At 36.2% G+C, this 27777-nt stretch overlaps 1 protein-coding gene across 33 annotated transcripts in view; it reads right to left on the minus strand.

The window, feature by feature from the left end:
- The window catches only part of PCM1 (pericentriolar material 1), an 89617-nt gene extending 64215 nt beyond the window's left edge, over window positions 1-25402 (minus strand). For 8 of the 33 annotated variants that reach the window (XM_058525056.1, XM_058525047.1, XM_058525055.1 and 5 more), the window contains exons 1-10: window positions 25120-25401; window positions 23488-23555; window positions 13439-13556; window positions 11465-11710; window positions 10179-10448; window positions 9036-9206; window positions 8734-8850; window positions 7036-7224; window positions 1996-2173; window positions 1743-1832 (exon numbers count right to left, since the gene is read on the minus strand). In XM_058525056.1, coding sequence (XP_058381039.1) covers window positions 1743-1832; window positions 1996-2173; window positions 7036-7224; window positions 8734-8850; window positions 9036-9206; window positions 10179-10448; window positions 11465-11710; window positions 13439-13534 — 1357 coding nt within the window. In that variant the 5' untranslated portion in view covers window positions 13535-13556; window positions 23488-23555; window positions 25120-25401. Of the gene's footprint in view, window positions 1-1742; window positions 1833-1995; window positions 2174-7035; window positions 7225-8733; window positions 8851-9035; window positions 9207-10178; window positions 10449-11464; window positions 11711-13438; window positions 13557-14279; window positions 14428-22925; window positions 23024-23487; window positions 23559-25119 lie in introns of all 33 variants that reach the window. The other 25 variants (XM_058525043.1, XM_058525037.1, XM_058525050.1 and 22 more) reach the window with 12 other exon arrangements.
- Between the last annotated feature and the right edge of the window lie 2375 nt (window positions 25403-27777).

Here is a 27777-nt window from a genome sequence, read left to right on the forward strand (position 1 = left end):
TTCCATAAAGCTTTATTTCAGGCAGTGGGCCAAATCCAGCTGGCCATAGTCTGCTGACCCCTGCAGTAGAACAGATAATTTATTGAAGGAGTTGCTTGTGATACAAGTCATACTAAAAGACTGCAGTTTCTATCTTCCTAAGGCAGTATTCTGATGATAATTTTCATAACAGTTACTGCTCTACTAACCAACCACTCCATGCTTATCCTCTCCAGCTCTATAAGAGACACTGAATATAAATTGCTCTGTTTTAAAGGAAAATACTAGCTTTTTCCACTAAGAAATTAGAATTTCAGGGCTTGAGAGAACCCCACACATCTAGTCCAAACTCTATTTTGAAAAGAAATAAATTATGGTCTAGAAAACTAACTCACAACTCGCTAGTTATATGATGAAAGGAGCACTCTTTACCATGACAATTATGTTGCCTCTCTTATATACCAGAATATTAAATACTACAATTCTGGTTTTTCATCAGCAGTCTTCTGCAAAATCTCATAAATAAAAGAGGCAATCTGTTTTAAAATTACTAACCTAAAATTGTTTTTGAAATAGTATATAAAATAAATTCAAATTTAAACTCCTGTTCATTCTACTCTTGGTCCCTGTCTCACAATAGTACAAAAAGAAGAGATTATCTACTTACTTAAAAATCAAAGTTCATATTCAGAAATAGGAGACCTCTGACCTGGAACCCCAGAGATCTGATTCTACTAAAATTCCATATAAGCCTAGGCAAGTCAGAAACTCTGTGTTTCCTTCTCTATAAAATAATAAGCAAAAAATTCTGACTAATCTACAATTTTGCAATGATCAAATAAGATGATGTAAATGTAACTATTTAAGAGAACAAACCAGCACAAGAAAGTCTCTGATACTCCAAACTCGAAAAATATTTAAAAGGTTAGTCATTAACCAAACTAGTATTGGTCACTGTTAAAATATTTTGTTTGTTCCTAAATTATCTATTTCCTAAATGTAAATGTAAAAGCTATGACACTCTGGATTTTACAAAAGAAAAATGGGGATGAAAATCTGTATAATTATTACATATACCTATATATATTATATACAACTATATAATTATTACGAAAGAGTAAGTCACTTCCAAATTATAAAGTTCCTTATGAAAACACAAAATTAAATTACGTATAACAGTGATAAAAGAGCTCAGCCAGTGGGCTGGCTAGGTGTGGACAGCAGGATAAACTGAGCAACTTCAATTATTCTCAGTGAGGACCTAAAATGGAGGGCCCACAGGAGATAAATCATTATTAGACTGGGAAGACAGACTACTAGAAAATATACTTTAGTTTTACTGAGTTTTCAACTTAATGAGAAATTAAACACTTTAGGTTTGAATGAGATAACTATAAAATCAGACTCAATACTAAAGAATTCAATACAATTTCCACCTAAATGACACATGGCTATGACGGGAGGAGGAAGAAAGAAAAGAGCATTCTGAGTCTCAGGAAGACTACATAGGATATAAATTATAGTTCAAAAGAAATAGCGTATACAATTGGATACCTAATGGAAATAACAGAGCTACTACTAACTGCAGAAGCTAAAGAAGCTCTACAAACTTATTCAATGCCTCACTTAAAGTTTTAAAGCTTTCTTGGTAGGCAAGCAAACTATGACAATCCTAGTTGAATAAAGCACAAAGGTGGAAATAAAAGCATCAAGAGCCCTACCAGTCTGAGGTACAAAAACAAACGACAGCCTGTCCTTTTTACCTCTTAAGGGTACTCTCTGATGAAAAGGAGAGCGAGCTGGCTGTCTGCACGGTACAGTATGATGACCAGGAGTTGCCCCTGCAACCTTGTCTGCATAACCAGAGAAAAGCACAGGACAGGGTGAGCCTCACATGCAGGTTTCTGAACTAGTCAACAATCAAGATCTGATTATACAACAACCAGCATCCACCCTGCAAGACCATTACTTATTGAGCCTTGCTTATAGAAACAACCTTCTAAGACTGTGACATACCTGAATCATCCATCACAGCAATGGCTTGCTCTGCTTTATGTTGCAGAGCAAGAAGAGCAGCTTGTCGTCCCTGCAGAGCTCTCAGTTGCTCCTGCTGCTGTAACATCCTTTTCAATAAATCATGTTGTTTCTTCAAATTTTCTATCTCTTCCATAGGCTCCTGCTGAGGATTTCTGGCCTAGAAAATAAAATCAACAATACTTATATCTGACTATTAAAATCCACGTTCCTATTTCAACTACCAATGGCAAAGTACATACTAGATAATAAATTAGTATTAAATATACAGCGCTAGATATGGTTTTAGTAGACTTGAAGAAAAAGAAAAGAAAGAATAAAATGATGACACAGAGATAAGCCTGTGATGTTAAGAGTTAGGTAGTTAGGTAATTTCACGGTAAAAGACCATAAGCAATGGCTTAGCATGAAGAGGAATTAACAAGTGGAAAGTAAAGAAAAAGGCATACAAAAAAGAAGACACAAAGGCTGAGAGGGCAAAAGGACCTACACATACACACACACATATACACACACACACACAAAAAGGAGGGATCCAAGCCAAAGGACCTACACATACATACACATACACACACACAAATGAGGAATCCAGACCTTAGAGAAAAAGAGGAGCCGATGATACCAGGTTAATGCCCTAAAAACATCCTTGAAAAGACCAGATTAAAAAACATTCTGCCCTACTCCTAAAAGTGATGTTACAAAAAACCAACAAAACAAAACAACGAATCCACTATTCTCTAACCAAGGACAGAAATTTTAAAAATACATTTTTTATTTGATAATCTCACATGAAACACTTTAATTTACTTCATCATATTATGTAAACATACAATAAAGCAGAAAATTCTGTATCAAAGATATCATTACCATTTTTCTTTGAAAATACATTCATTTAGCTGAGTCTGAATACTCATAAATACATAAAATAGAATACTTTGAAATGCGCCCCCAAAGCTAGCATTTTGCCTAACAGTAGAGGAACAGATTAAACAGATGCTACTTAACAAGAAATTATAAAATTTTAAATGTTAATCTTAAAACTACGCAAATGTAATCCAGTAAGAAAAAATAAAACCCAATTAAGCAGAGATGAATTTAAATACAATTCAAAAACAATAAATTATAAGCCAAATTATGCATTAAATGTATACCATAATGGTATTTTTCATCATTGATTTGCCTTTTCAAAAATCTTTATATTTTAAAAGTTTAATGATTTTACCTAATATCTACATAAAATATTTCTATTAATTTAGAAATATTTAGTCAATTTTAAATTTGCTTTGCTATCAAATTTTTCTTGGGGTTATGCAGATTTTAAATGAATGATCTCCCCCCTAATCCACCAAAGTTACTAAGGAGAATAAAGAAATTCAATGATTTCTTTTGAAAGTAAAAATGCACTGACCTACTTTCCCTATGCGCATTAGATTCCTAGAGAAATTATGGAGAACACAGATGGCTATCGAGAAATTCCCTCCTGGGTGACATTCCTTACCAACACTATGAAAAACCCTTTCTTTTAGCTGCCCAAGTAGAACTCACCAGTGAATAAGAATGAATAACTGTGATAGCATTATACACTCTGACTTGGTAATCAATAAAATTAACAAGTGAACAAATAAATACATGGCTCAGAATGAAGTACCTGAAGAAATTAAGATCAAATAGGAAGTGGAAGACCATGGTTAGAATATGTGATGTACATATCAGAGAAGCCCAGTCAGTGCTCTGTCTATTCTGGACTGCCTGACTAGAGTTCATGAACACGGAAGACAAATAATCTATCTTGGTCAAGCCACTATTTATTGGAGATTTTCTGTTGTCTTGAACTTTCAATAAACTAAAGCCTATTTTAAATTAACTGTTTACTCAGTTCTCTCCCATCCTATACAAGTGGAGTTACCTTGTAAACATTTACATTCATTCCTGTCAAAATTCTTCTTAGTTCTGGCTTATTTCAAGACGGTTTACATCTTGAAAAAACAATTTGAAGAGGAGAGGTAACTATCAATAGGCTGCCTTCTCAGATTTGATCCAAAATAACTTCATCATAGTCATTGTTAAAATGTAAAACCAGACCCAAATAGATAACAGATTTCAACGAAATGAAAAAAAATCTCTCCAGGTTAATATCAATCAAATACACCAGAAAAGTATCAACAGTAATAAATTAGGAGAAGAAACATTAAGCAAATGAGGCAAAAAGTCACCTAGGAGAAAAGAAAACCTTCAAGAATGCATATCTCCACCTAACTGATAATCCTCCCATCTCTCAAAAATAGTTTAGACCTCAAGGTACCCTTAAAGCTATCTAATTCTAAAGAGTTTACTAAACAATTTAATATTATGGATTTTCACACTTTAAAAAGCAAACCTTTTAAAAGAAGTTTAATCCTTCTTAGTCAGATTTGCAAAACTCTGATACCCTAATTATAAAGAATTCTGAATTATTAAAGTAAACACAATTACCTTCAGATTTTTCACTAATCAAAAGATGAATTCCCAACAGTTTTCAAAATTAGTGGGGTTTTATTACTGATTAATAACTTTTGCATCCATATAAATAACATTTCAGACTGATACTTAGAAAAGCTGAGCTGAGAGAGGCGAGTGAGGACTACAATCAAATATAAAGAAAGGGAAGATAAGAAAATGAAAATAAAAATAGCTAGGGATAAGAACATGCCAAGAGGATGTGCAAGGAATAGAAATCCAAAAAGGAAGCCAGGACTATATCCACCCTTCAAAAACATATTTTTATTTAAACTTTTTGAGTCACCTTCAACAAGCACATTTATAATTTGAAGATTAAAAAAAATAACTTAGGCATGAAATCCTGATTTGCATACATGTAACAGTCCAACTTCAGAAAACCCTAAGTCTTCCTTTCTTCTACTCATGTGAGGTTCCTCCAATAATTATTCATGGATTCAAATATATTTTTATAACTAAAAAGTACTTCAGATAACATATACTCCCATTTTTTTCATGTGAAAGGTGAGGAACTATAAGCCCAGAGAAGATAAAGCTGTGATTTATCTAATATCACAGTTAGCAGAAGTCAGATTCCTGGGTTCTAGTTTAGTGTTTCTCACACCATACTCTCTGCCCCAAAATTATGTGCTTAGATAGTTCTAAATACAGAAGTCTAAGACATAGCCTCTGAAAAAGCACAGTCTGGTTTGGGAGACAAAGCTAGCCCACATGAAGTAATCAGAAATGAGGAAAACAGCAAAAAAAAAGGGTAGATGGTATTTAAAAAGCTTAGAAATTCTCTAAGAGCTGAGATTAAGTGTGGGGGGCAAGATAAGTATGGGAAAACAATGAGGACATGGGTATTTGTGGAAGGCTTCTTTTTAAAAATTATGCAAAATGTCATCATGTCTATAAAATATTCCATAAAATGAACTATGCCCTTGTAGGCAGCTGAAGAATATCAATCATTTCATATCAAACCACAACTCACAAGGTTGCTTTAAGCTCTGAATCTCAGTTAAGGCCTCAACTTTTTTTTCCTCCTCTTCCAATAGAATGCTACATTTTGAAAGGATGTTAAGGAGGGAATGAAGGTGGGGTGGGGAGAATCACAGATTCTGCATAATAGAGAAAGGATAAAGCCAGTTGGTGGGAATTTGGAATTTTTTCTAAGAAATTAAAAGCATTTTATAAACAAAGTACTGATAGAAGTACCCTAGGAGGGCACTAAAAATCAAAAGACTAAAAAGAATCAAATTGGAATAAACTCCAAAAAGCAAGTTCACGACAGAATAATATTCATTTATAAGGACATTATTCAAAGAAATTTAAAAACAGAAAAGTGGTTTTTAAAAGTAAATATAATGCTTTAAGAAAAAAAGTAAAAATGGCAGATACTATACTGTAGTAATTGTCAACTCAAGTTCTGTTTGTTACTATTCAGAAGACTTACAGAGAAGAACAATAAGTCCAAAGGATATCTACTGTGCTTCAAGTTCACTTTCTCTTTTCTAATGCCACTACTTTTAAAAATAATCAGCTACTTTATTTGCTCTTCTGTTGAATGGAGGCACTTTTTGGTTAACACGTTAGCGTGAGATCACCATAGCTGATTTCAAACTGTATCCTACAACTCTTACCGGTGCCAGTAAAAAAAAAAAACTGCCAAAATACCTAAAGATTAAGTTCTATTATTTTTAAACAGCCATAAAAACAAAACAAAACAATCTGTGTAACAGAAACGAAAGACTATCAAGCCTAGGTAATAAGCTAGTAATAAAACATATGGAATTAGTCTTATCTATACTTAATTATTAAAATAGTACTTTACTCTTGCCAAACGGATATGAGCACCTTCACAAATGCTGTATTAAGTGGAGCTACACAAACAGTTGTCTTTAAACCTTTCCTGAGTGCACTTATGCAAATCACGAAAAATTGAAAGAACATTCAGAGCAAACATTGGAGAAAAAAATACCAAAAACATTAGCAAACAAGTCAACTGGATAACTAAATATTTTTCTAAAAAAAAAAAAAAAAACAGAAGAGGTTTCCAACAGGAACAAAAATACAAACCAAAAAATACTGAAAATATTTGATTCTAAAAAGACAAAGCTAACAGCTTGCTCTATTTTCTTTTTCTTTAACTACAGGAAATAAGACAAAACATAAAAGTGCCATCTTAATCCATGAACACAAATATCAGAAACAAAAAGCAACTAACGGTCAAGGTTTAAGAACATATTATATTTCGAATTTTCAGTAGCAAAAAAATGGAAAATGGATTAAGTTTCAAATCCTTTTTAATGGAAATTAAAAACAGCTGCCACATGTAGTCCATAGAGGAGTATAAGAAAGTAGAAAAGAATAAAAAACTAAAGGAGAGCATTTTACTAAAGCAAATTACAGTATAATAATTAACCATGTTAATAATTTATATATTTAAAAGTAACAGCAACAACAGAAAAGCAAATAAGAAAGAAGAAATATGAACAAAAGAGGTGTTCATTTAGAGACTTCCCAAGTTAATATTGTGAAGTATACCTTTGAGGGAAATCCACGTTTTCGGCTATATTTCCTATTAGGCCTCAGTTCCCTGCCATTCTGAGGAGGTCTGTCACCTTTCCCTTGGGGACTTGTAGTAACGTCAATGTCTGAAACCTGTTCTCGTGAAGCTGAATTCCCTAGTTTGTCCTCAATGCACGGCCGAATTCTCAGACTAAAAGATGCCTCCTTTATTAAATAGTGTAGCATATTAATTTCTTAACACAAACTCCTGTTTAACATACAAGCCAGCCTTGTAAATAAATATAAAGAATTTACCAGTCCATCTTTTTAAAAATCAATCCACCATTCCCCAAGTGGCAATAAACTTATACTTTAAATTTCTGTAGACTAGACTATTACTAATTGTAACTACGTGAGTATCATATCCTAGGCAATTTCCAAGCAATACAACTGCTGAAGCATATTTTAACACTTATTCTATGTTACTAATCAATTTTCATAATGTCATGATTTTAAGTTATGAAGGAAATTCTCATCATGGTAAACTCTATATATGCTAGTATATAAATTATAATAATCAACTATACCATTTCCTACCCCTCCCCAACAGAATTCCTTTACCCACATGCCCCAACCCTTCCAGTTCTGCTGGAATGAAACGTGAGGAAGAAATTATTCCCAGCATCACTGTAAATAGAAAAACAATTTCCCCACAGTAGAATCTGTTCTTCACGACTGTTTGGATCAAGCTCTCTGAGTATCTCCTGGTGAAAATAATGTAGAGAAAAAAATTCAAATTTCCTCTTCAAATTAGGAAGGGCAGGGAAGAGAAAGGAGGCAGATAATAAACTATGCAGGTCAATACTAAAAGGAAACAAACCCTCAAATTCCTAATGCTGACTGGTATTTTGAAACATATCTCAGATACAAAAGACAGACATATATGGTTATCCTTTCACAAGAAAAGCTTTACTGATAACAGGTTTTCAAGTTTACTAACGCATAGTTATAGGTGCATCTGTTCAAGTAAAAATGCTTAAAAGCATACTGATTTCGAAGCACACTAACTTCTATGAACTGTTTATTTTACAAATCTTTTCTTAAAGTTTTGTAAATTCCTAATTATTTTTCCAAAAGATGATACTTTGATAAATTTCATTTTGTACTGTCAGAAGTTACAGTATTTTTCTCACTGTGAATAAATCACAATGTAAATGCTACCCTATCTCATTTTCTAGTCTTCACCTCAAATTTTTAGTCATCTGGTTTTGCTCCAGTTCTAGGCCTGCCTGAGAAATGAAAAATCCTAATAGCCTTAAAATGAGTCCTCAATGGCAAATAAACTTGAGACTTTTCCCAGAGACATGCTAAGCAATCACTAATGATACTCTGTACTTACAGCCTCTGTATTCACAGTGAATTTTAACTTTCCCAATGCTTCTTAAAATTAGTAAAGCTGTGCTTAACAAAAAAAACTAGAAAAACCATGTTTCTGCAGCTGAAGATCAGAAATTACTAATTTTCAAATCAACCATTAACACTATTTTTAAGGTTAATAAACAAAACTTTTAAACTTCCGTGTTTAAAAAGAATATATACAGCATTAACAATTTGAGAGTTTCTTCCCTGAAATACACTTTTCATTAAGGAATGCCTACAAAAATATCATCTTGAAAAACGAGGGGAAATTTAAATCCTCATTTCCAGCACTTTAATTACCAAAAAGCCGCTTACCGTGGTATCTGAAGCCTCAGACTGCACATCTATGTTTAGCGATGTGCTCTCAGCTACAGAACCAGATCCCACAGCTGAATCTATAGTCCGAACATCCTCCTCCTCATTTTCTCTAGCCTGAAATATTTTAGTGGTATAAATCATACAACTATTAAAAATGGCAATAAAAAGTTATAATGGATGGCACGATTTTTCAAAAATATATTAACTCCTTTGCGGTAGCATCAGAATATCATCAGTTTATGTATACCAATACACTACAAAAATAACTCAATACATTACTTAAAAGGTCCAAAACTTACAAGGATTTTTTGAAGAAATTTCATGTATGACTTTTCTTGTTCTTTAAGGTGATCTATTAGATGAGTAAGGCGCTCAACATTAGCAGATCTTTCGTTTTTCTCTACAAGATCTTCCCGCATGGAACTAGCTTTAGTAATGTAGTCCCGAATCTGAACAAGCCTGCTTACAATCTGCAGGAAAAATATTTTTTAAAAAAAGGAAAGCATGAAAGTAAACAGTATGTAAAACTGAGCATAATTCATTCAACAGCAATAATTTTATAGATTTTTTTGTTTCAAATACCATAACCAAAGATACTTCTAGGTTTATTGTGTGAATTCATACATGCAAAAGATCTGAATCAAATTTAGAATTTAATCACAACACAATTGGCAATACTAACAACTCCAATTACTGTTAATTTAAAAATTTCAAAATTAGTTTTAATTTACATTACCTGAAAAATTTTACTTATAGAACTGCATACCAAACTATTGTTTATATGAATTTTTTGTTTATAATTTTTTAATAAATAAAAGTATTATAAATACGTTTGAAAGTAACTTTTCAAAAGGATTATGTCACCATTTAAAAAAATTCTTACAACAATCTATTAATCACATTGTTCCCAACCCCGTTTACTAAAAATTGGCAATATAAAATTTGGCAGATAGACAGAAGCCTTAATTTACCTGAATGTGCCATTTCTACAATCATTTTGGGTAAAAAGAAATTTATACTATTTTGAATAAACCTGATAGATTAACGACGAGTCAGGGAAGTACTTTAATTCAACAAAAATTCCTATGTGCATAACCCAATATAATTTTTTTTTAATCTTAAAGTTTCTACTTTGAGGTTTATGAAAGCAAAGAGCAAAAGAAACAAATTTTTTTTTTTTTTTTTTTTTGTGAGGAGATCAGCCCTGTGCTAACATCCGCCAATCCTCCTCTTTTTTTGCCGAGGAAGACGGCCCTGGGCTAACATCCGTGCCCATCCTCCTCCACTTTATATGGGACGCCGCCACAGCATGGCTTGCCAAAGCAGTGCGTCGGTGCGCGCCCGGGATCCGAACCAGCAAACCCCGGGCCGCCGCAGCGGAGCACGCGCACCCAACCGCTTGCGCCACTGGGCCGGCCCCCAAAAGAAACAAATTTTATCACCTGGCTGCTCTCCATTGCAGGTTCTCCTCTCCCATCTTCTTCAGAGACTTGACAGTTTTGCAAAAGGTCATTACTTAAAGCAGAAGCAAACAACTCTTTACATTGTGCTGATCCAATCACTTCTCTCTTTTGAGGACTCAGAGCAGCATCTCTGCTCTTATTAGTATTAATCTGCATAGGCAAAAAGTTGAAGGGCTTCCGATTTTCACTAAGCTGACGTTTGTTGTTGGCAGCTGTTGCTCTACCTTGAGAATCACTTCCAATGCTTCTCTATATAAGAAAAAGAAACCAAATCTCACAAATATTAATCTTTTAACCATTTTTTAAAAAAAATTCCAGTGTCAGTTTCACCATTAGATATTGATTCAGGAGGTGTGCATAAATGGCTTTGCAGTAAGAATCAAAAGAGCCTCAGATCTATAAAATTCTTTTACTATCAAAATCTGATTAACACATCCTATTCTTCACTTTGTCAGGGACAATTCAACTGATGAATATGAGCAAGATTAGTCTAAACGAAGTACTAGGACGATGGACCACATTTATTATTCATACAGCTAGTCATACTTATTCACAGAATTTTGTATAGGCTTTGGACCCAATGAATCACTGTTAATTAATATGAACATCAACATAAAGATGTGGCTGTATGAAGCACTGTATGAAAAAGTACTCAGCTCAGTGCCTGGCATACAGTGAGTGTTCAATTTAGTAAACAGATGACTAAGTGATATACGATCATCACCATCATCATATAAGACTTGAAACTACCTTTAGGCATATTTGGAAACCTGCTTATCTCTGTAAAGTACAGATGTGAAAGTAAAATATTTGTCAGGAGTTCATTATCATTTCTTCTTGCTTTTAGTTCTAAACTTTATTTCCGTGATTTAAATACAAACCATCGTTTTATTCTAAACCTGAGGTAATCTATCACACCCACACTTAGCCAATGATAAATATTCTAAACCGGATCTTCCCTTTTGCTTAATAGCAATCTTATTCAGTCACTAGCATGCAAAATTTAGTTTCAAAATGAAATCATGAAAGTTAGTCACATAATATAGTGATGATCCCGAAAGACTTGTCCTCAGCAAGTTTAGAAATAAATACTTTGTTGTCCTCCAAAGAATAACGACCATGACCACTGATTAAAATCTTTCCATATGCAAAGAAACTAAGAAAAAAGATATAAACAGCTCAATTTTTATTTTTAAGACAAATTACTTAATTGATTTCAAATATTTCCCATAGTCATAACTTGATTTTTAAAATAATTCACAAACCTGATCTAAATCACTGAAGTTTATCCGCTGTTTAAGTTTCTCTAATTCTGCCTGCTCTGGAACAGACATCTGAGTCATATATCTACTGTGTGGAAACGTATGGGGAGTCTTTGTTCTTCGCCTTCCAACTCCTGGTGATGACTCCGGAGAAATATCATTAGTTACCCTTTTATCACTTTCTCCACCAAACTTTTTCTTATTCTTTTCTGATGATCTATTTGCCTTCTTCTGTTGGCCACTCCAATCCTTTAAAAAAGTAAAGGCAAAAGTTAATCTGGCCTCTATCAAACCAGGAAAATAATTTGGTATGCTTAAAAAATTTTGGTATTAAAAATGACAAAACATTTTTCACATAAACATATAGTCATTGAGACAATTATTTACTTCTACTAACCCATTTTCCCCCCATTACATCCAGCCTAAATTTCAAAGACTGTCCTTCAGAAAATAGATTACTTTCCTATCACAGATCATTAACAAATATAAATCCCCACATTCCAACCCTACAGTCAGTCTGAATATTTTCAAAAGCACTTTTAAAAATGCTTCTTTACTATTTATAAATTGAATAATAAAATAAATTATAGATACCTTTACTGGCCTCCTTTAAAGTCAGTATGTATGAAAAGAAGAAGACAGATCTAGAATCAACCTGGGTTCTAAAGTAATTATTGTATGCTGAAGAAACGCTCCACTGTGTGACCCTAGGCAATTTATTTAACTTCCCATGGTCTCAGTTTCCTAATCTCTAAAATAGTGTCACCTTTAAAACACAATTAAAAATAACATATATAAAACATCTAGCATATATAATAAGCATGTGCCTAGCATACAATAAGCAATAAATACAACTACTATTATTTTTTATAGGCAACAATGTGCTACATGATAAGATCTGATATGAAATGACAAAAATGCTTAATGTTTTAACTAAAAAAACATTACTTAGTTATATCCACATAACCTAACTCATTCACCAAAAAGGTCTATAAAATTTCCACCTTATCCACATTGGAAGAATCTTTTGGTTTTACTACAGTGAAACTTTTTGGGATATTTTCCTCACTTTTAATAATAAAACTCCCTTCTCTACAAACTGCCCCTGCACCCCAATCCATGTGTAGGTGCTCCTGCGCACCTCTTGTACTACGTACCACACTCCACCTGGCCACAGATGACTGGAAAAGAGATGTATATCTAATCCAAATTGCGATAATTATACTTTAAAATTTCAAATTGCAACTAACAGATAAGTTGTCAGTATGTAATTGCAGCCATAACTGAAAACTTTAGAATAAAGGGGCAGCCATAGTACACCACGAGAGAAAGCTGGTCTGTTAAGAAAGTTGTGTTAAGCAGAGGCAAAGAGTCAGGGTAGGGAAAAAGTAATTCTTTATTTTTTTTTTTTGTGAGGGCGATCAGCCCTGTGCTAACATCTGCCAATCCTCCTCTTTTTTTGCTGAGGAAGACTGACCCTGGGCTAACACCCGTGCCCATCTTCCTCCACTTTATGTGTGATGCCGCCACAGCATGGTTTGCCAAGTGGTGTGTCGGTGCGCACCCGGGATCCGAACCGGCGAACCCCAGGCCGCTGCAACGGAGCACGCGCACTTAACTGCTTGCGCCACCAGGCCAGCCCCGGGAAAAAGTAATTCTTGACAACTTTCTAGTTCCTTTTTCTAGTCCCCTCCTAAAACCCAGCTATATTCCTTTAACTTTTTTTCCATAAAACATCTTTACATCCTTATAATAAATTTCCTTTTTGGCTTAAGCTAACCCAAGTTGATATGTTACCTACAAACAAAAATGTCTTCAACTAATATAATGAACAGCCCACGGTCTTTTAATACCTTGGCCAGTGAGAAAAAATGTGTTCACAAAGAGTTTCCGTGAGTTTGATTTGGCAAAGTCAGGGGAAAGTTCCATTTTAACATTAGTAATCAACAACACGCCATCAATAATAAAATATCATACCATGTTGTTAAGTCGGTCATCAACACCCTCACTGCTCCAGTTTGGTAAATCCTGATCATTCATGCCTTCTTCAAAAGGACCTCCTCCTGTGGCCATACTGGCTTTAACAATTAATTTTCTGCAAAACAAGTGAAAACTAACTGTTTTAACATAAAAACAAACTCTAATTTTTAAATTATTCCATGAAGCTTAGCAATATAAAGGAATGTTGGAAAAGTTGATTTTATGAAATAAAGAGAGGCACTGTCAACGACACATCACAGACAAATTGATTTAGCTGCCGTAGGCATATTATGATTAACATCAGTTAAGTAGCTGGAGTGATGGGGAGGGGAAAGAAAACCTCAGAATATCCACTATGTGTACTGCCTGGCCTGCATGCTTTAAGGTTATTTTATTTAATTTATTCAACACAGTCCTAAAAGGTAGAGTAATAAGGTAGGAAAAAGTTATTAATAGCTAGAACCAAAACTGCTCTTAGAGAAGAAAATAGTGCTCCCAGAGACCTGGGCATTTGTTTTGTACCAAAGATTCAAAGAGGGTAGAACCGCTCTGCATGAAACACAGAGAAAGGTATGGTTTTAATAGGAAGGAAGGTAACGATGAGGAGAAGGCAGGCAGAAAGAAGCAGGACTAGGCAGGTGACAGGCCAATAAAAGCCAAGAATACAGTGGCTAAAAACATTTAAAAAATATTGAAGTCTAGTGCCCTATTTTAAATTGTATGGCTGCTACCTCATGGTTTTCCCTAAATTTTGACATAGTCTACCAAAGTCACAAATTCTCCCCAATAAAAAAAGCGGGGATTTTATGAAAATCAAGCAAGGTACTGAATTTCATACCTGGGTCAAAGAGATGAGAAACAGAAGCAGCAATGGCAGAAGCAAAGGTTCAGAAGCAGAGATGATGATGAGAAAATAAGAGTTCTTCCCCATCTTTGGAGGACTGTGGATTTCCACTGGGCGTGGAACTGCACAGGTTGGAGGGGGACTGAGTGAAAGAGGAGATGGTGAGATAACTTATCTATAATTCAATGGGCAGAGAAAGCCATTAGACATCAGGGTTATAATAGGTTTCTCACTTTACAAACAATTACACTAACATTCAAAGGAGTTAGATAAATTTTCCCAAGGTCGTTCAGCTAAAAATGTCAAAAAAGAATATGAAATCAAATTGCTTTGATTCTAAGATCCTAACTTATCCCATTCACTAGAGCATAATAGTAAAAGGATTATCATCCATGACAAAGTAGGATTTATCCCACAGACGTTTTAACACTAGGATATCTATAAGAATAATATATTATATTAACAGATTACATAGCAGGTTAAATTTTATCATCTCAGAATAACAAATGATGTGATAAAATTCAACACTTAATTTGAAAAAATCTTAAAAAGTACAAATACACTGACATGTCCTCACAGTTACATGTATTTTTATACTGTTTGTGTTTTCTTCAATGAGCATATTTTACTTTAATCATTTTCTAAAGAGTTGAAAGAAGTATTTTTTTTTTATTTTGGTGAGGAATATTCGCCCTGAGCTAACATCTGTTGCCAATCTTCCTCTTTTTGTATGTGAGCCGCTGCCACGGCATGGCCACTGACGAGTGGTATAGGTCTGCACCCGGGAACCAAACCCAGGCTGCGAAAGCAGAGTACACCGAATTTAACCACTAGCCCACTGAGGCTGGCCCGAAAGAAGTATATTTTAAACCAATAGCCAACAATCTTAAAATAAGACATAAAGGACATCCTTATTAAAATAAAGACCAAAACAAGAACGCTACGTATCAGTTATTTAGCATTGTTTTAAGTTTTACAAAATGCAAAAATATGAAACCTGTATTAATACTGAAAAGAGAAAAGGTGGTATTCTTAAAGAATATGCATTAAAAAACCTAGAGAGGGCCAGCCCCGGTGGCCTAGTGGTTAAGTCTGGCACACTCCACTTTGGCAGCCCAGGTCCAGCTCCTGGGCACAGACCTACACCACCTGTCAGTGGCCATGCTGTGGCGGCGGCCCACATACAAAAAAATAGAAGAAGGTTGACAATACACATTAGCTCAGGGCAAATCTTCCTCAGGATAAAAAAAAAAAAACAAAAAACCTAGAGAACTTCAAAATACCACCAAAAACCACTTAGAAAGTACAGCGGGGGAAAATGATGCCACTTATAATAGTGACAAAAAATAAATAAATACCTAGGAATAATAACTTTGCCCTATGTGAAGAAGCACTATTAAACTCTACAGAACAATATAAGAGAAAATTTTAATACGTAGAAAAACAAACTATCTTCCCTAATGGGAAGACACTTATAATAAATGTGCCATTTTTAATAAATGTATAGGCTTAATGAAATTCCAATAAAAGTCCCACTGGGATTCTTTTTGGAATATAACAAAACAAGTCAGAATACATAAGTCAAAAAAAAAAATTCAAATATCTGAAAAATAAAAGCAAGACAGCAATATAGTAGACAACTAGTCCTAAGATACTTGATCACACTGAGTGCCTATATGGTTAAATTAGCAACAGCCCCTAAAAAGAAAATTCTCAAATATACCCAATTAGAACAATGTTATGAGAAAAATTAATTATAGCTAACATCTGTACCTTGGCATTTGTTTACTATATGCCAGGCACCATGCTAAATATTATATGTGCACTATATCATTTAATCCTCACAATTCTATGATGTAGGATTATTCAACTGATGGAACAACTTGCCAACAAATTTTTAAAAAGGATTTAGAGTTTTAACAGCTTTTCAAACTAGGATTCTTCACCTTAAACAGAGAAGACAGAAAATGATTTGAGTCACTATTTTCTCAATTCTCTCAAGGATGGTACATACCCAGTACCATTCCAGACATGGAAGAGAAATTAATTCACAGTAAACAATGGATGCCTTAGAGCAATAGAGCTTAATTCTCTCCCAACTGAAAAAGGCTGCCTTATACCATAACACCAAGAAAGTAGATTAAAATAGATAAATAAGATTAAAAAAATCAAACAAGAGACAAATAAGAAAATAGAACAGACTTTAAAAATAGAAATCTTACTAATTTGGATTGCAGAAATAAAAAGTTCAACAGATTGTATTCACATAAAAGTGAATCCTAAGTATGCTGAGAATAAAAAGTAAATGACAAATTAGGGAAAAAAATCTGAAAGAAATATGAAATATACAGTTAATATCTTTACTGTATAAAGAATTTGTGAAAAAATAAAACACTAAAAAAACAAGAAAAATAAGTATGACAGGCAATTTACAAAGAAATCAGTAAACATAAAATCATAAAACTATTAATAATAAAGTCCAGCTGCAAATTAAAATAAAATACTATTAAGTCTGCTAAATTACATATATTACCTAATCCTAATGACAGCAAAGGGAAACCAAAACTCACCGTCACTATGGTGAAAACATAAACTGGTATAACCTTTCTGGAGAGCATTTTGACAATACTGTATCAAGAACTAAAACTTAGTTTTGATCCAGTAATTCTATCCCTCCATAGCTAATCTAAGAAAATAACCTTAAATACAGGGGGAAAAACTATAATGAAGGAAGTTGTTTATTATGCTATAACTGCGATAAATTGAAAACAAACTAAATGTCAAACGATACCCTGAACGCTATTAGACAAGAATATCCTTCAAAACATATAATTATGAAGGCTGTGTATAACAATATTGTCTGTGTTCACAACATTATCATACAGTATAAAAGAAAAAAAGCAACATGCAAAACTGGATATATATTAAAAAAACTAAGAAAATATACTAAAATGCTTGCATGAAAACAGTTGTCGGCAACAGGAGCAGTAAAGTCATGATTTTCCCTCTTATTTCATATATTTTCAGAAATATATTATTTTTTTATACTACAAATATATTTAACAATTTTACAAAATAATTGATACCCATGGAGAGGTATGTCCAGTGAACTGAAATGACTCATTTAAACAAAACGTTTTGCAACTACTATTTTCTAGGTGTACAAATTTGTAATATTAAAGAACAAGAGCTCAGAAAAATACATATGCAGTAGAGGCAATACTATATTCAAAAGTACTATAAGCAAAATTTCTTAAAATGTAAAGTAGAATGAAAAATTGTTAAAGTATTTAAGTAAAAACTCTTACATATCAATTTTTTTCTTAAAATAGAGTATATTATACTTTCTATCAGTAAAAACATAAAGTAAGGTTAAGATAAATTTATTAAGACTATATTTGGAGAGATAATGTTTTATATTCTATTTTTATATTACAATAAATTCCCCCTAAAATGAAGACTTTCTTCTAAGGGTCTATTTATAGGCTAATTACTTTGACTACTATTAAAATAAGTTTCTAAAACAATTTAAAAATGGTACATTAAAATTAGTTTGGGAAAACTAGATCAAATATTTTTTAAATCTTTTTTAAAAGACTATTTACTAAATAAAATCTATCAAGTTAACAACCTTATCTACTGTTATATTGTGATTGATATATGATGAGACAGAATATGTAATAACTTAATTATATCAAATATGTTAAAAGGCACATCCCTACAGAAGTAAAAGTATTAATAGGAAGCTAAAAAAATAATTGCATATGGATTAATTCTCAGTATGTTAAAATCTAGCTGAGCTCTCTAAGACAATAAAAATGCCAACCTCTCTAACCATCTCAAGTCACCATTAAGAATACAGGATCTCTGCCTTCTAAATTTTATTCTGTAGACACACTAGTATAAACTATTATTTAGATTGTTTTATTATTATAAACTATTATTTACATATAAAATTTTACAATAATCAAAACACTAGGTATATAAAGAAGAAGACTGATTCAAGCCAAGATTTCTATAGCAGAATCAATAGGACTTGGTGACTATTATGTGGGAGATGAGGCAGTGAGGAAGGAGTTAAAGGATGAATCCTAGGTTTCTAGCCTGAACAATTGGGTGTATGATATATTCAAAGTGACTTGAAAAGGAACAGGTTTTTGTTGTTGAAAGAAGCTGATGAGTTCAGTTTTAGAAATGTTGGGTTTGAGATGCCTATTGTACACCCAATTAAATTTGTCTAGTGGACAAATACTGATCTCTCAGAAGTGAAATTGAGGCTAGAGATCTGCAAGTCATCCACTCACAAAAGTCCTCGAAGTGGAATAGAAAGTTCATAGAGAAAATGAAGAGTAAGAGAAGACCGAACCTTGAAGGACATTGATATTTAAGAGAAAGAAGAAAAAGAACACTGAGAAGGTACAGAAAGACAGGAGGGAAACCAGGAGAGTGCTAGAAAGAGGAATAAAGTGTGTAAAGAAGGAAGAAATGATAAGAATGCCAGATGTCACTTTGTCATATAAGAACATATAAGTACTAAGAAGCAGTACTTCTTGGATTTAGCAAGAAGGAGGTTACTGATGACCTTGATAAGAGCAACTTCAGCAGGATGATAAGGGTCGATGCCATAATTAGAATGCATTTATTAATGGGAAGGGAAAAAATAAAGGAAGTCATTAAGTAATTTTTTCAAGGAATCAGTCTGTGAAGTGAAGCAGACGGAGATGGTCATAGAGAATGTTCTGTTAAAATGAAAGTATCCTGAGTATATTTAAAATTTGTGGGGATAGAGCTAGTAGACGGAGATACTGAAGACACAGAAGAGAAAGGAGATAAGCAAATAACATGTGGTCTCTGGAAAAGCGGGAGCAATTGGGATCCACGGCATAAGAAAAATTATTAGCTTTACACAAGCAGAAGAAAACTTCTTTCACTGAAACAAAAGGAAACGAGTAAACCATGGAATTGGATACAGGCTGGTTATCAGATTTGGTGGTAGGCAGTTGAGGAAATTCGTAAGTGATGTGAAGTAGAAAGGACTGCTCATTAAATGTGAGACTGAGATGGCAGTGTCTGAGAGATGTGAGAAGGGTAAAGGAGAATGCCTGTGGGCAGCACTAATGACTCAGGTAAGAGCAGAGAACATTCACTGATACAACTAATCCAAAGTGTGAATTTTTTTCTCAGCAGTCCTCATCAGCCTTGGTATAAACGCTCCATTGAATCCATCCAAAGCCGGGATTTTTCTAGGCAGGTTTAACAGAAGGACAATAAGACAGAAAAGTCAAGCCATTGGAAAACAACTGGTGCAAGTGATGGAGGATAGTAAGGGAAGCTAAATGGGGATAAACGTAACGTTCTTCTACTTTAAACAAGCACCTCTATCCACCCTATGACCTACTAAACTAAGTTGAAACTATTATTTATAAGTTTCCTTTAGCTATTTTTGACCACTTTATTTGGCTCCCTGATCTTGCAAAGACACGAAATGCAAAAATACTATGGCAATTTATAAGCTACTTTCAGTGACTGATCTTTTTGAAGAAAATCCTGTTGCAGAATTCCTACTACAGACGTATTTTATATATTTTATATATATATATATATATATATATATATATATATATATATATATATATATATCTCTTAGTAGAATATCACAGTATTAAGTACCACAAAAATACCTATGACTGACAAAGGTTTACCTTTGAAATAAGAACACAAAGTAAAGAAGAAATTAAGTAATCTAGAAAAAAGATTATTTTCCTAAAATCTTTAAAATTCAGATATTATTTTTCAAATGGCATTAAATTACTCAAAACCATCTCTGGAAATACCTTACTTCTCAACAGCTGTACATCAAAGTTTTAGAAATATCCAAATAAAACAATTCTGTAGAAAGTACATTTTTTCCCTAAATATCTACTTAGAGTCATAAAATAACCAAAGCTGGTATTTTACATATCTGTACAAGTTTTCTAAAGGTTGCATTATTTGGGGTATTTCTTTTACTAACTACAAAAAGGAAATACCCATTACATCATTTTAAAAGTCTTAATACAGTGTACAACTGTACTAAACATTTTTAAAGGAACTGAAGAGGAGAAAATGCCTATTTGGTATTATGCGTTGTTTCATTTAAGGAAGTTCCCAATTTCTTCTCTGTTCTTAAGATGGTCAAGTACCTAAAAAATCATAAAAAATCTTTTCCATAGCTCTTTCAGTCTCTTTCTTTGAGACTTTCTAAAAATTTCAGTAATTTTCTAGAACTTAAGATATCTCTGTAATTACCCTCTTCAAATTAAAAAACAGAAAACTCTTAGGATATTGAAGGGAGAAAGAGAGATTGCAACAAAATATAACACTCAATTTGAATCAACAAAAATTTGATTAGACCCCACTATGTACCAAGTATTGCATTAGGTCTATCTTACCATTTTCACACCAACAAAATTTAATATATCCTTGCTTTCTACAAGAGCAGGAAGAACTGAGGTCAATTAAATTCCGCTTGCCAAGACCTCTCCCTCCCTACAATTTATATTCAAATCTATCACTTCCTTGTCGTTGATTACATATACCTCCCTACACAAATCTGTAGGCCCTGCTACCCCATCAACCTCAAATCCCTATCATCACTGCCACTTTATCCCCTACTCACTGATAACAGCTCTTCCTGTCATCCCCTGCCACTGCACCATTACAAATTCCCTATACATCCTCCATCTGTTCCCCAACATTTCTCCTGTATCTTTAGCTTCAATAAAATCCCAAATTCTTCTAAAAGCATTATTTCCTTGGAAATTCCTTCTAAATAAGATGCTACTCTTCCTAGTCTCCCAGATTCATGGGGAAAGGATACCATTTGCAGACCATTCTTATTTAACTAATGCTTAACCTTCCTCTTTTGAACAAATTAGCCATCAAAAATGTCACTCTCCCTGGGGCCGGCCTGGTGGCGCAAGCAGTTAAGTGCGTGCGCTCCGATGCCGTGGCCTGGGGTTCACCTGTTCGGATCCTGGGATGCACCGACGCACTGCTTGGTAAGCCATGCTGCGGTGGCGTCCCATATAAAGTAGAGGAAGATGGGCACGGATGTTAGCCCAGGGCCAGTATTCCTCAGCAAAAAAAGAGGAGGACTGGCAGATGTTAGCACAGGGCTGGTGTGGTCACAAAAAAAAAAAAAAAGTCACTCTCCCTATTTTGGGCACCGTTTCCTACTGTCCACCTTGAGATAGTCTTGTACTTTTCTTGATAACAACTAGCTTGTGGTTTCACTCTACACCTCATTCCCTGCTTTCATGACCTGAACATTTGCCATGATTTTTCTAAGACTCTGGCTTCAATTCCAACATCCATCTCATCCTCTCTATTCCAATACTGCTTTCACTCTCAACTGGTAATTTGTTCAAGATCCTGAACTTCTGAAATTCCTCCTGCTGATCATAAGTCCTTGCATTCTACTTCTCTCACTTGCTCACTCCTGCTGAACCAGCTCTTGGCCCTGCTGAACACTTCCAGTCCCTTGATCATTTCTCTCTCCAGGAATCCATTAATTCCTTGCGTCCTTACTCAACCTCAAACACAAACCCAAGTAAGCCATTCCAAAAATGCCTTGCTAGCACCCTTGACTTCCTCACCTATTGGCCCATTCTGTCAACTCAATTATGGATAAATCCCACTACCTGCTTTCTCTGTTTCTACTCTCAGACTGTCAAACAGTGGGGAAATAGTTTTAAAATGGCATTGATTATATCCACTATTAAGGCATACTATACTATACTGTACACACACACACACACACTTTTAAAATGTAGGTTTACTCCATGAGGTGAGACACCTTATCTGTTCTGCTCACTGCCATATCTCCAAACTCGAAAAAAAAACCTTAATTCACAGTCATTAAGTAGCACCTTATAGACACTCAATAAAATTTGTAAGATGAACGCATTGCTATGTACCTCTTGTTGGCTTCTTACTGAATTCCCTAGTGCGATTATTCCAAACCCTTTCTATTTTTCCCAAGTCTCAAATACACTTGCCTCCTTCACAAATGGCCAAATCCCTTATTGACAAAACCAAGATCTTCTAATGCAAGTTAATTCAATTTACCCTATACTTTTATTCCACATTATCCAACTCCCCTAATGTGTTAAAAGGAAAATTATTTATTTTATAACTGATTCTATAATTCTTTCTATTTTACTAAATGCCTACTATACAGTCTAACGTTAAGAACTCTAACGCACATACTCACATTTCACCTTTCCCCGAGTTCCATTTTTCTTGTCCTATTCTGCTATAGTCTTCTAATTAAAATAGAAAATACTACTGAGAATTATAATCAAGATATAAATCAACTGCCAATCTGTATGTACTCATGAGTTAGCTTATTTCATAAAGGAGTGGAAGATGTGTCTGCTTTCCTAGAAAGCAAGGATATATTAAACAAATTTTGAAAACAACTTGTCTTAAAATTTTAACAAGAGAATTAAATTCAGACTCCTATTGAGATTTTCTTGAAAGAGCAATTATTTCTAAAATGTTTTTAACAAAAATTTCTTCTAATTCTCATCTTTTAGTCATTTAATTTCTAAATTGTCCTTAGCAAACAATTACTTAACTTTCCCTCAATGAACTTACATTGAAGTTTTTCTGCTGGTCAGAGAATATCCTTAAATAACCAGTATTTGATAACACACCATGCATAGAAACTAATGGTTAAAAGTAATTTTAGATAGCTGAAAGAAAAAAAATGAAACTTCAGTTAACAGTACGTATAACAAGTTTAAAAAGTAGAGTTTGTGAATAAAAATAAAAACAGCCAATTAACAGAAAAGTTGTAGAAGAAGATGACAAGATTAAACGGATTTGGGAAGAGAGGGTACCCAAACAGTTGTTATAGGACAAATTCAAGTTCAAATGGGCTGAAGAAATTCTGTGAAGACAAAGGCATTTCAAAAGGTAATGCATAAACTATTCTAGTATTCAATAACCAGGAATGACATGGCTCTTCTCTAACAAAAGTATGAAGGCAGACCAAGGTGGTATGCCAAAAAGTGGGGCGAACAGGGCAGCAAACCTGGACTGTTTTCTAACTAGAGAGGGCCCTCAACCATGCACTGGTATTTTAACAGTTTCCGTTAGAAAGTCTTCTTCAACTATAATGTGAAAGACAATAACATATATAATGATGTCAAATTACCTGTTTAGAAACTAGGTTTTGCGGCTCAGAAACGGCTCCTTTCCTGCTTCACACTTCAAAGGTGCTGCCTGCTTATGATTTAAAAAAAAATCACTTCAGTAAATTCCTTCCTTACACTATGAAGTACAGAATAACAAACACTATATTTATAACCTAAAATATGTTTAGAAAATCACCAGGAGAGCAAAAATCCACTTTATCAATATTTTAAACTCAAGTTACTTTAATCCTTTTGGAAAACGTGATACGCATAAATGTTTTAAATCCTCCAAACTTGTATGATCCTACCAAACAGCAAGATGATGCCTTAACATCTACTTTGGAACGTAACGACAATGGTTAACCCCAATTATCATGTAAAGATCCATGCCAAAGTTTACTCTTCAGATTGACCAAGGCATTAACTTCCTGTCACCCAGACTACTCAAGAACTTGGGATACCCGGCGACGAAAAAAGGTTTATTTATTTAAAAGCTAGCTCCTTTATAAGAAAATAACCTTGTCACTGTATAAACACAAGGTCTACCCTCAGTGCAGAAACTCAGTATGATACTGGTTTGCAGCGGCTCTGCCCAGGAAGGCGATAGGGAAAGAAAGGAGCAGGTGCACCCAGGCTCTACAACACCCACGCCAGTAACCAGAGAACACCAGAAGGCGGAGTCTGGAAAGCAGTTATGGGGCGGGGGTGGCAGGGGCGCCCAGCAAGCCCGCTCCTTCCAGCGCCAAAACACGATCCGTGCCCCCTAGGGCACACCACACAGACGTCAAATCGCTCAGGGAAAAGAAACAAACAAACAAATTCAGCCCAGGCGAGCTCCCGAGGACTGGGCCGCGTGATGAAAAGTTTGGACGACCCGCCTCCCTAGCGAGGCCTACTGCCTAATCCCCCAACACCCGTTTCTGCAGGGCAAGCAACGTTTCCCGCATCCCACTCGGCATTTCGTTTTCCCCATCCCAGGCCCATTCCAACCGGCCCTGCAGCGGGGGATGGAGGAGGCGGGGGGGAAGAGCTAAGCAATGAAGATCCCCCCCGCAAGTATAAACCGCCTCGTAGCCGAAATCAGGAACGCCTCCCCGGCCCTTCCGCTCCAAGAGCGCCCGCGACAGCGCAAGTCCGCTGCTCACAGCCCAACCCCGAAGTCGCGTCGCTCCTCACCCGCCCGTCTCAACCCCAAATTCTGGACAGCGAGAGCCCCGCGGAACGGAATCGGGGGGGTGGGGGGGGACGCAGTGACGGAGACTACGGCCACCAAGGCCCCTTGCTGTGGAGAACCAGACCCCCTGCCCCTGGCAAGCAAACCACAGCCCCCGCTCCGCTCCCTCCACTCGCCAGGGACATTCCTGGCGCACCGGGCCCGAAGGACAGGGGCGGGGAGGCGGGACGGGGGTTCGCCGTCGCCGCTAACGCGTCCCTAGATGCTCACCCGGAGGTCGCGTCGGTCGGTGGGTCCGGGGGAGGGGGCGGACCGACTGCCCGGGGGACGGGAAGCACACAGCAAGATGACCAGCAGCCCACAGAGAGGCGTGGGCCGGCGGCCAGGCCCTCCAGGGCAAGCGCCCCCGAGCCGTTGCTCTCCCGCCCCTGCCCGCGCCGCCCTCGGTTGCCAGGGGCTGGGGACGCGCAGACATTACCTGTAAACGAAGCCGCCGCTCCTGCCAAGGACGGAGTAGCGGTCAGCCCCCACGACCCGGCAGCGGTCCTCAGAGACCGCAGCGGGGAGAGTCCACAGTTTCCTGGCTGCCTAGGGCCCAATGGCCGCCTTTTCTACCTCAGCTACTCGGCGCCAACCGCCGCACCCACCGCCATCTTAGGATCTCATTGTGGTGGGAGAAGAGGGGCGGGGGGACTGCAGAGGGGGCAGCGCGCGGGGAGACATGCGCCGTCTCCTCGGCAACGGCCGCGCGGGGGCGAGAACTCGCTGGGGCGGGAGCCGCAGTGCGATCAACGCGCTAGACTGGAATCACGTGATCCGCCGGAGTCTGTGGTGTCACCGCTGGCCCTTTCGCTCGGCGCCGATTACCCAGAGGAACCACCAGAGACTACATATCCCAGAATGCCAAGTCGACCCTCCCCCCACCCCGGTTATAAGCGCCTGCCCGTTCGCCAAGGGGGGGATGACTACAAATCCCAGCAGGCTGTGCGCTTCCGGCGCTGCTCGTCGATCGTGGGGAGTAGGCCTGTGCGGAAGTGGATTGCTCCTTGGGGGCGCCTTTTCGTTTTCCGTGGGGGCGTCAGGTCTGGACGGTCCCGGAAGCAGGAGAAGAGACCAGAGACCGGGATCGCTCATCTAGTCCCAATCCACGCACATCCCGGTCACGAAGGGATGGAAAGAGAAGGGCCTTTACAATGTAGTCCTAATTTTACACGGGAGGAGATAAATCCACGGGAGTTAATTGTCCAAGTGTCATATAGCTGGTCAGTGGGAGAATCATAAATGTTAATAATTAACGCCACCTTGGACTAATGCCCTGCTTTTGCCTTAGAAGAACCAGATGCTTTTCATCAGAATTTAATCCCGAGAAATTTTCTCTAAAATTATAGTCTCTGAATTCCCTTTTTATTTACGCTCTTCTCTCAGCAGCTGCTCTTTTAAGGTTAATAAACTGACAGCTTCTCTCGTAAAAGAAAAAAATGCGACAAAAGGACAATTAATGCCTTCAGTGTGCCTACCTGAGAAGTTAAAACACGGGTCAATTTTACTTGAGTGCAAGGGCATTCTATTTTTAGACAGTTTGTAACTGTGGGATAAGTTTGTTTTAAGCAAAATAAAGGCGGGAGGAATGAAGAATGGGCATCTGGGTTCCAATAACAAATTGTTCTCAATGACCAACGGAAAGTGTTCACAGAACCAATTAATAGAACTGCATCTCAATACATAATTCACAGAAATAAAGCTCTTTCTGCTACTGTAATTTGCAACCTTAACCGGGTTCAGTCCCAAGGCAATGCTCTTTGACACTATTTATTTGTCATACATTTTTTAGTACTTTCTATGTGTCAAGCATTGCTAATTATGTAGGTAATAGGAACATAGTCCCTGCCCTTGAAGAGGTCATATTTTAGTGAATGATGGAGAAATAGGGTATGATGTAAATAAAGTCTGTTTTGTGAGAAAACAAAGGGCTGTGGGAACTCAGAGAACAGAGCAACTCACCGATTAGGTGTTTATTGTAGTCCCGAGGGCCCTAGGCCCCATTCTAATTCCGCCACTCACTACCTCTAAGGTCTTGGGCAATTTACTTAACCTTTCTGAGCCTCAATTACCCCATATATAAAATTAGGGGGTGGGAATAATAATATTGCCTACGTTGGAGGGTTTTTTAAAAATAATGTTCATTTTGTACAAGGTGCAGGGGTAAGCATTTCATCTGTTGTGATTTTCATAATTCTCACAACTATCCTGAAGAGATTGATTCTGCATCCGTTCCATTTTACAAATGAGAGGTTAAATGAATTACTAAAGTTCTGACAGCTCCAAGTGGTGGGGAGCCCAGGTTTAAACTGAAGTCTACTGATTCCTTGGAGGGATTTCTTGACTAAATTAGAAAATGCATGGGAAAAAGTGCTAGCATGTGGTATGGCCCCAAAATCTTATCATCGTCGTCATCATTTTGTTTTATACATACATATTATTGTTTTTAAATATGTAGGACTATTGTCATTAAAACAATTCAAATGAATTCAAAGGCATTACTGAAATCAATATAGTCACTATGGTTTTTGAATTTATGGACCCTGAAAAGTGTCAATACTATTATGTCTGTTTGGTGGTGGGAGGAGTCTGAGAAATTTTTGCCTTAAAAGGGGGTCCTCACTCAAATATAGGCGTTACTGATCTTAGCAGAGGACAAAGGAAAGAAAAAACCTGAAAAACTACAAAATTATCCCGGACTTCCAAAAACTTAACATCTAGTTTAGAAAACAAATCTTATGCAAATGAATTAGTTTAGTATTAGCAGTGTATGAATATGGCAAATAAATGATACAGACAGTGCTTTAGGAATTCAGAGAAAGAGTACTGATATATTGCCTCAGATAATGATAACTCCAGGATTTCTATGTAGAATGAAATTAGGGACAACAGTCTGGTGGAAATGTAGGTGGGGAACATGAATGGCTTCTAAGAGATACACATTGAAACTACATCTCAGTTTTCCACATTTAAGAACAGTTTAACACATGTGTTAAAGATGGGGGAGGAGGCATAACGAAATGGAAGAATGATGTTCAAGGAAAAGGAGCACACCTAGAACACAGATAATACATCCAGAATAAGCGATGGATAATGC

This window comes from Diceros bicornis, chromosome 29, assembly GCF_020826845.1.
Source record: "Diceros bicornis minor isolate mBicDic1 chromosome 29, mDicBic1.mat.cur, whole genome shotgun sequence".
Classification (NCBI taxonomy): Eukaryota; Metazoa; Chordata; class Mammalia; order Perissodactyla; family Rhinocerotidae; genus Diceros; species Diceros bicornis.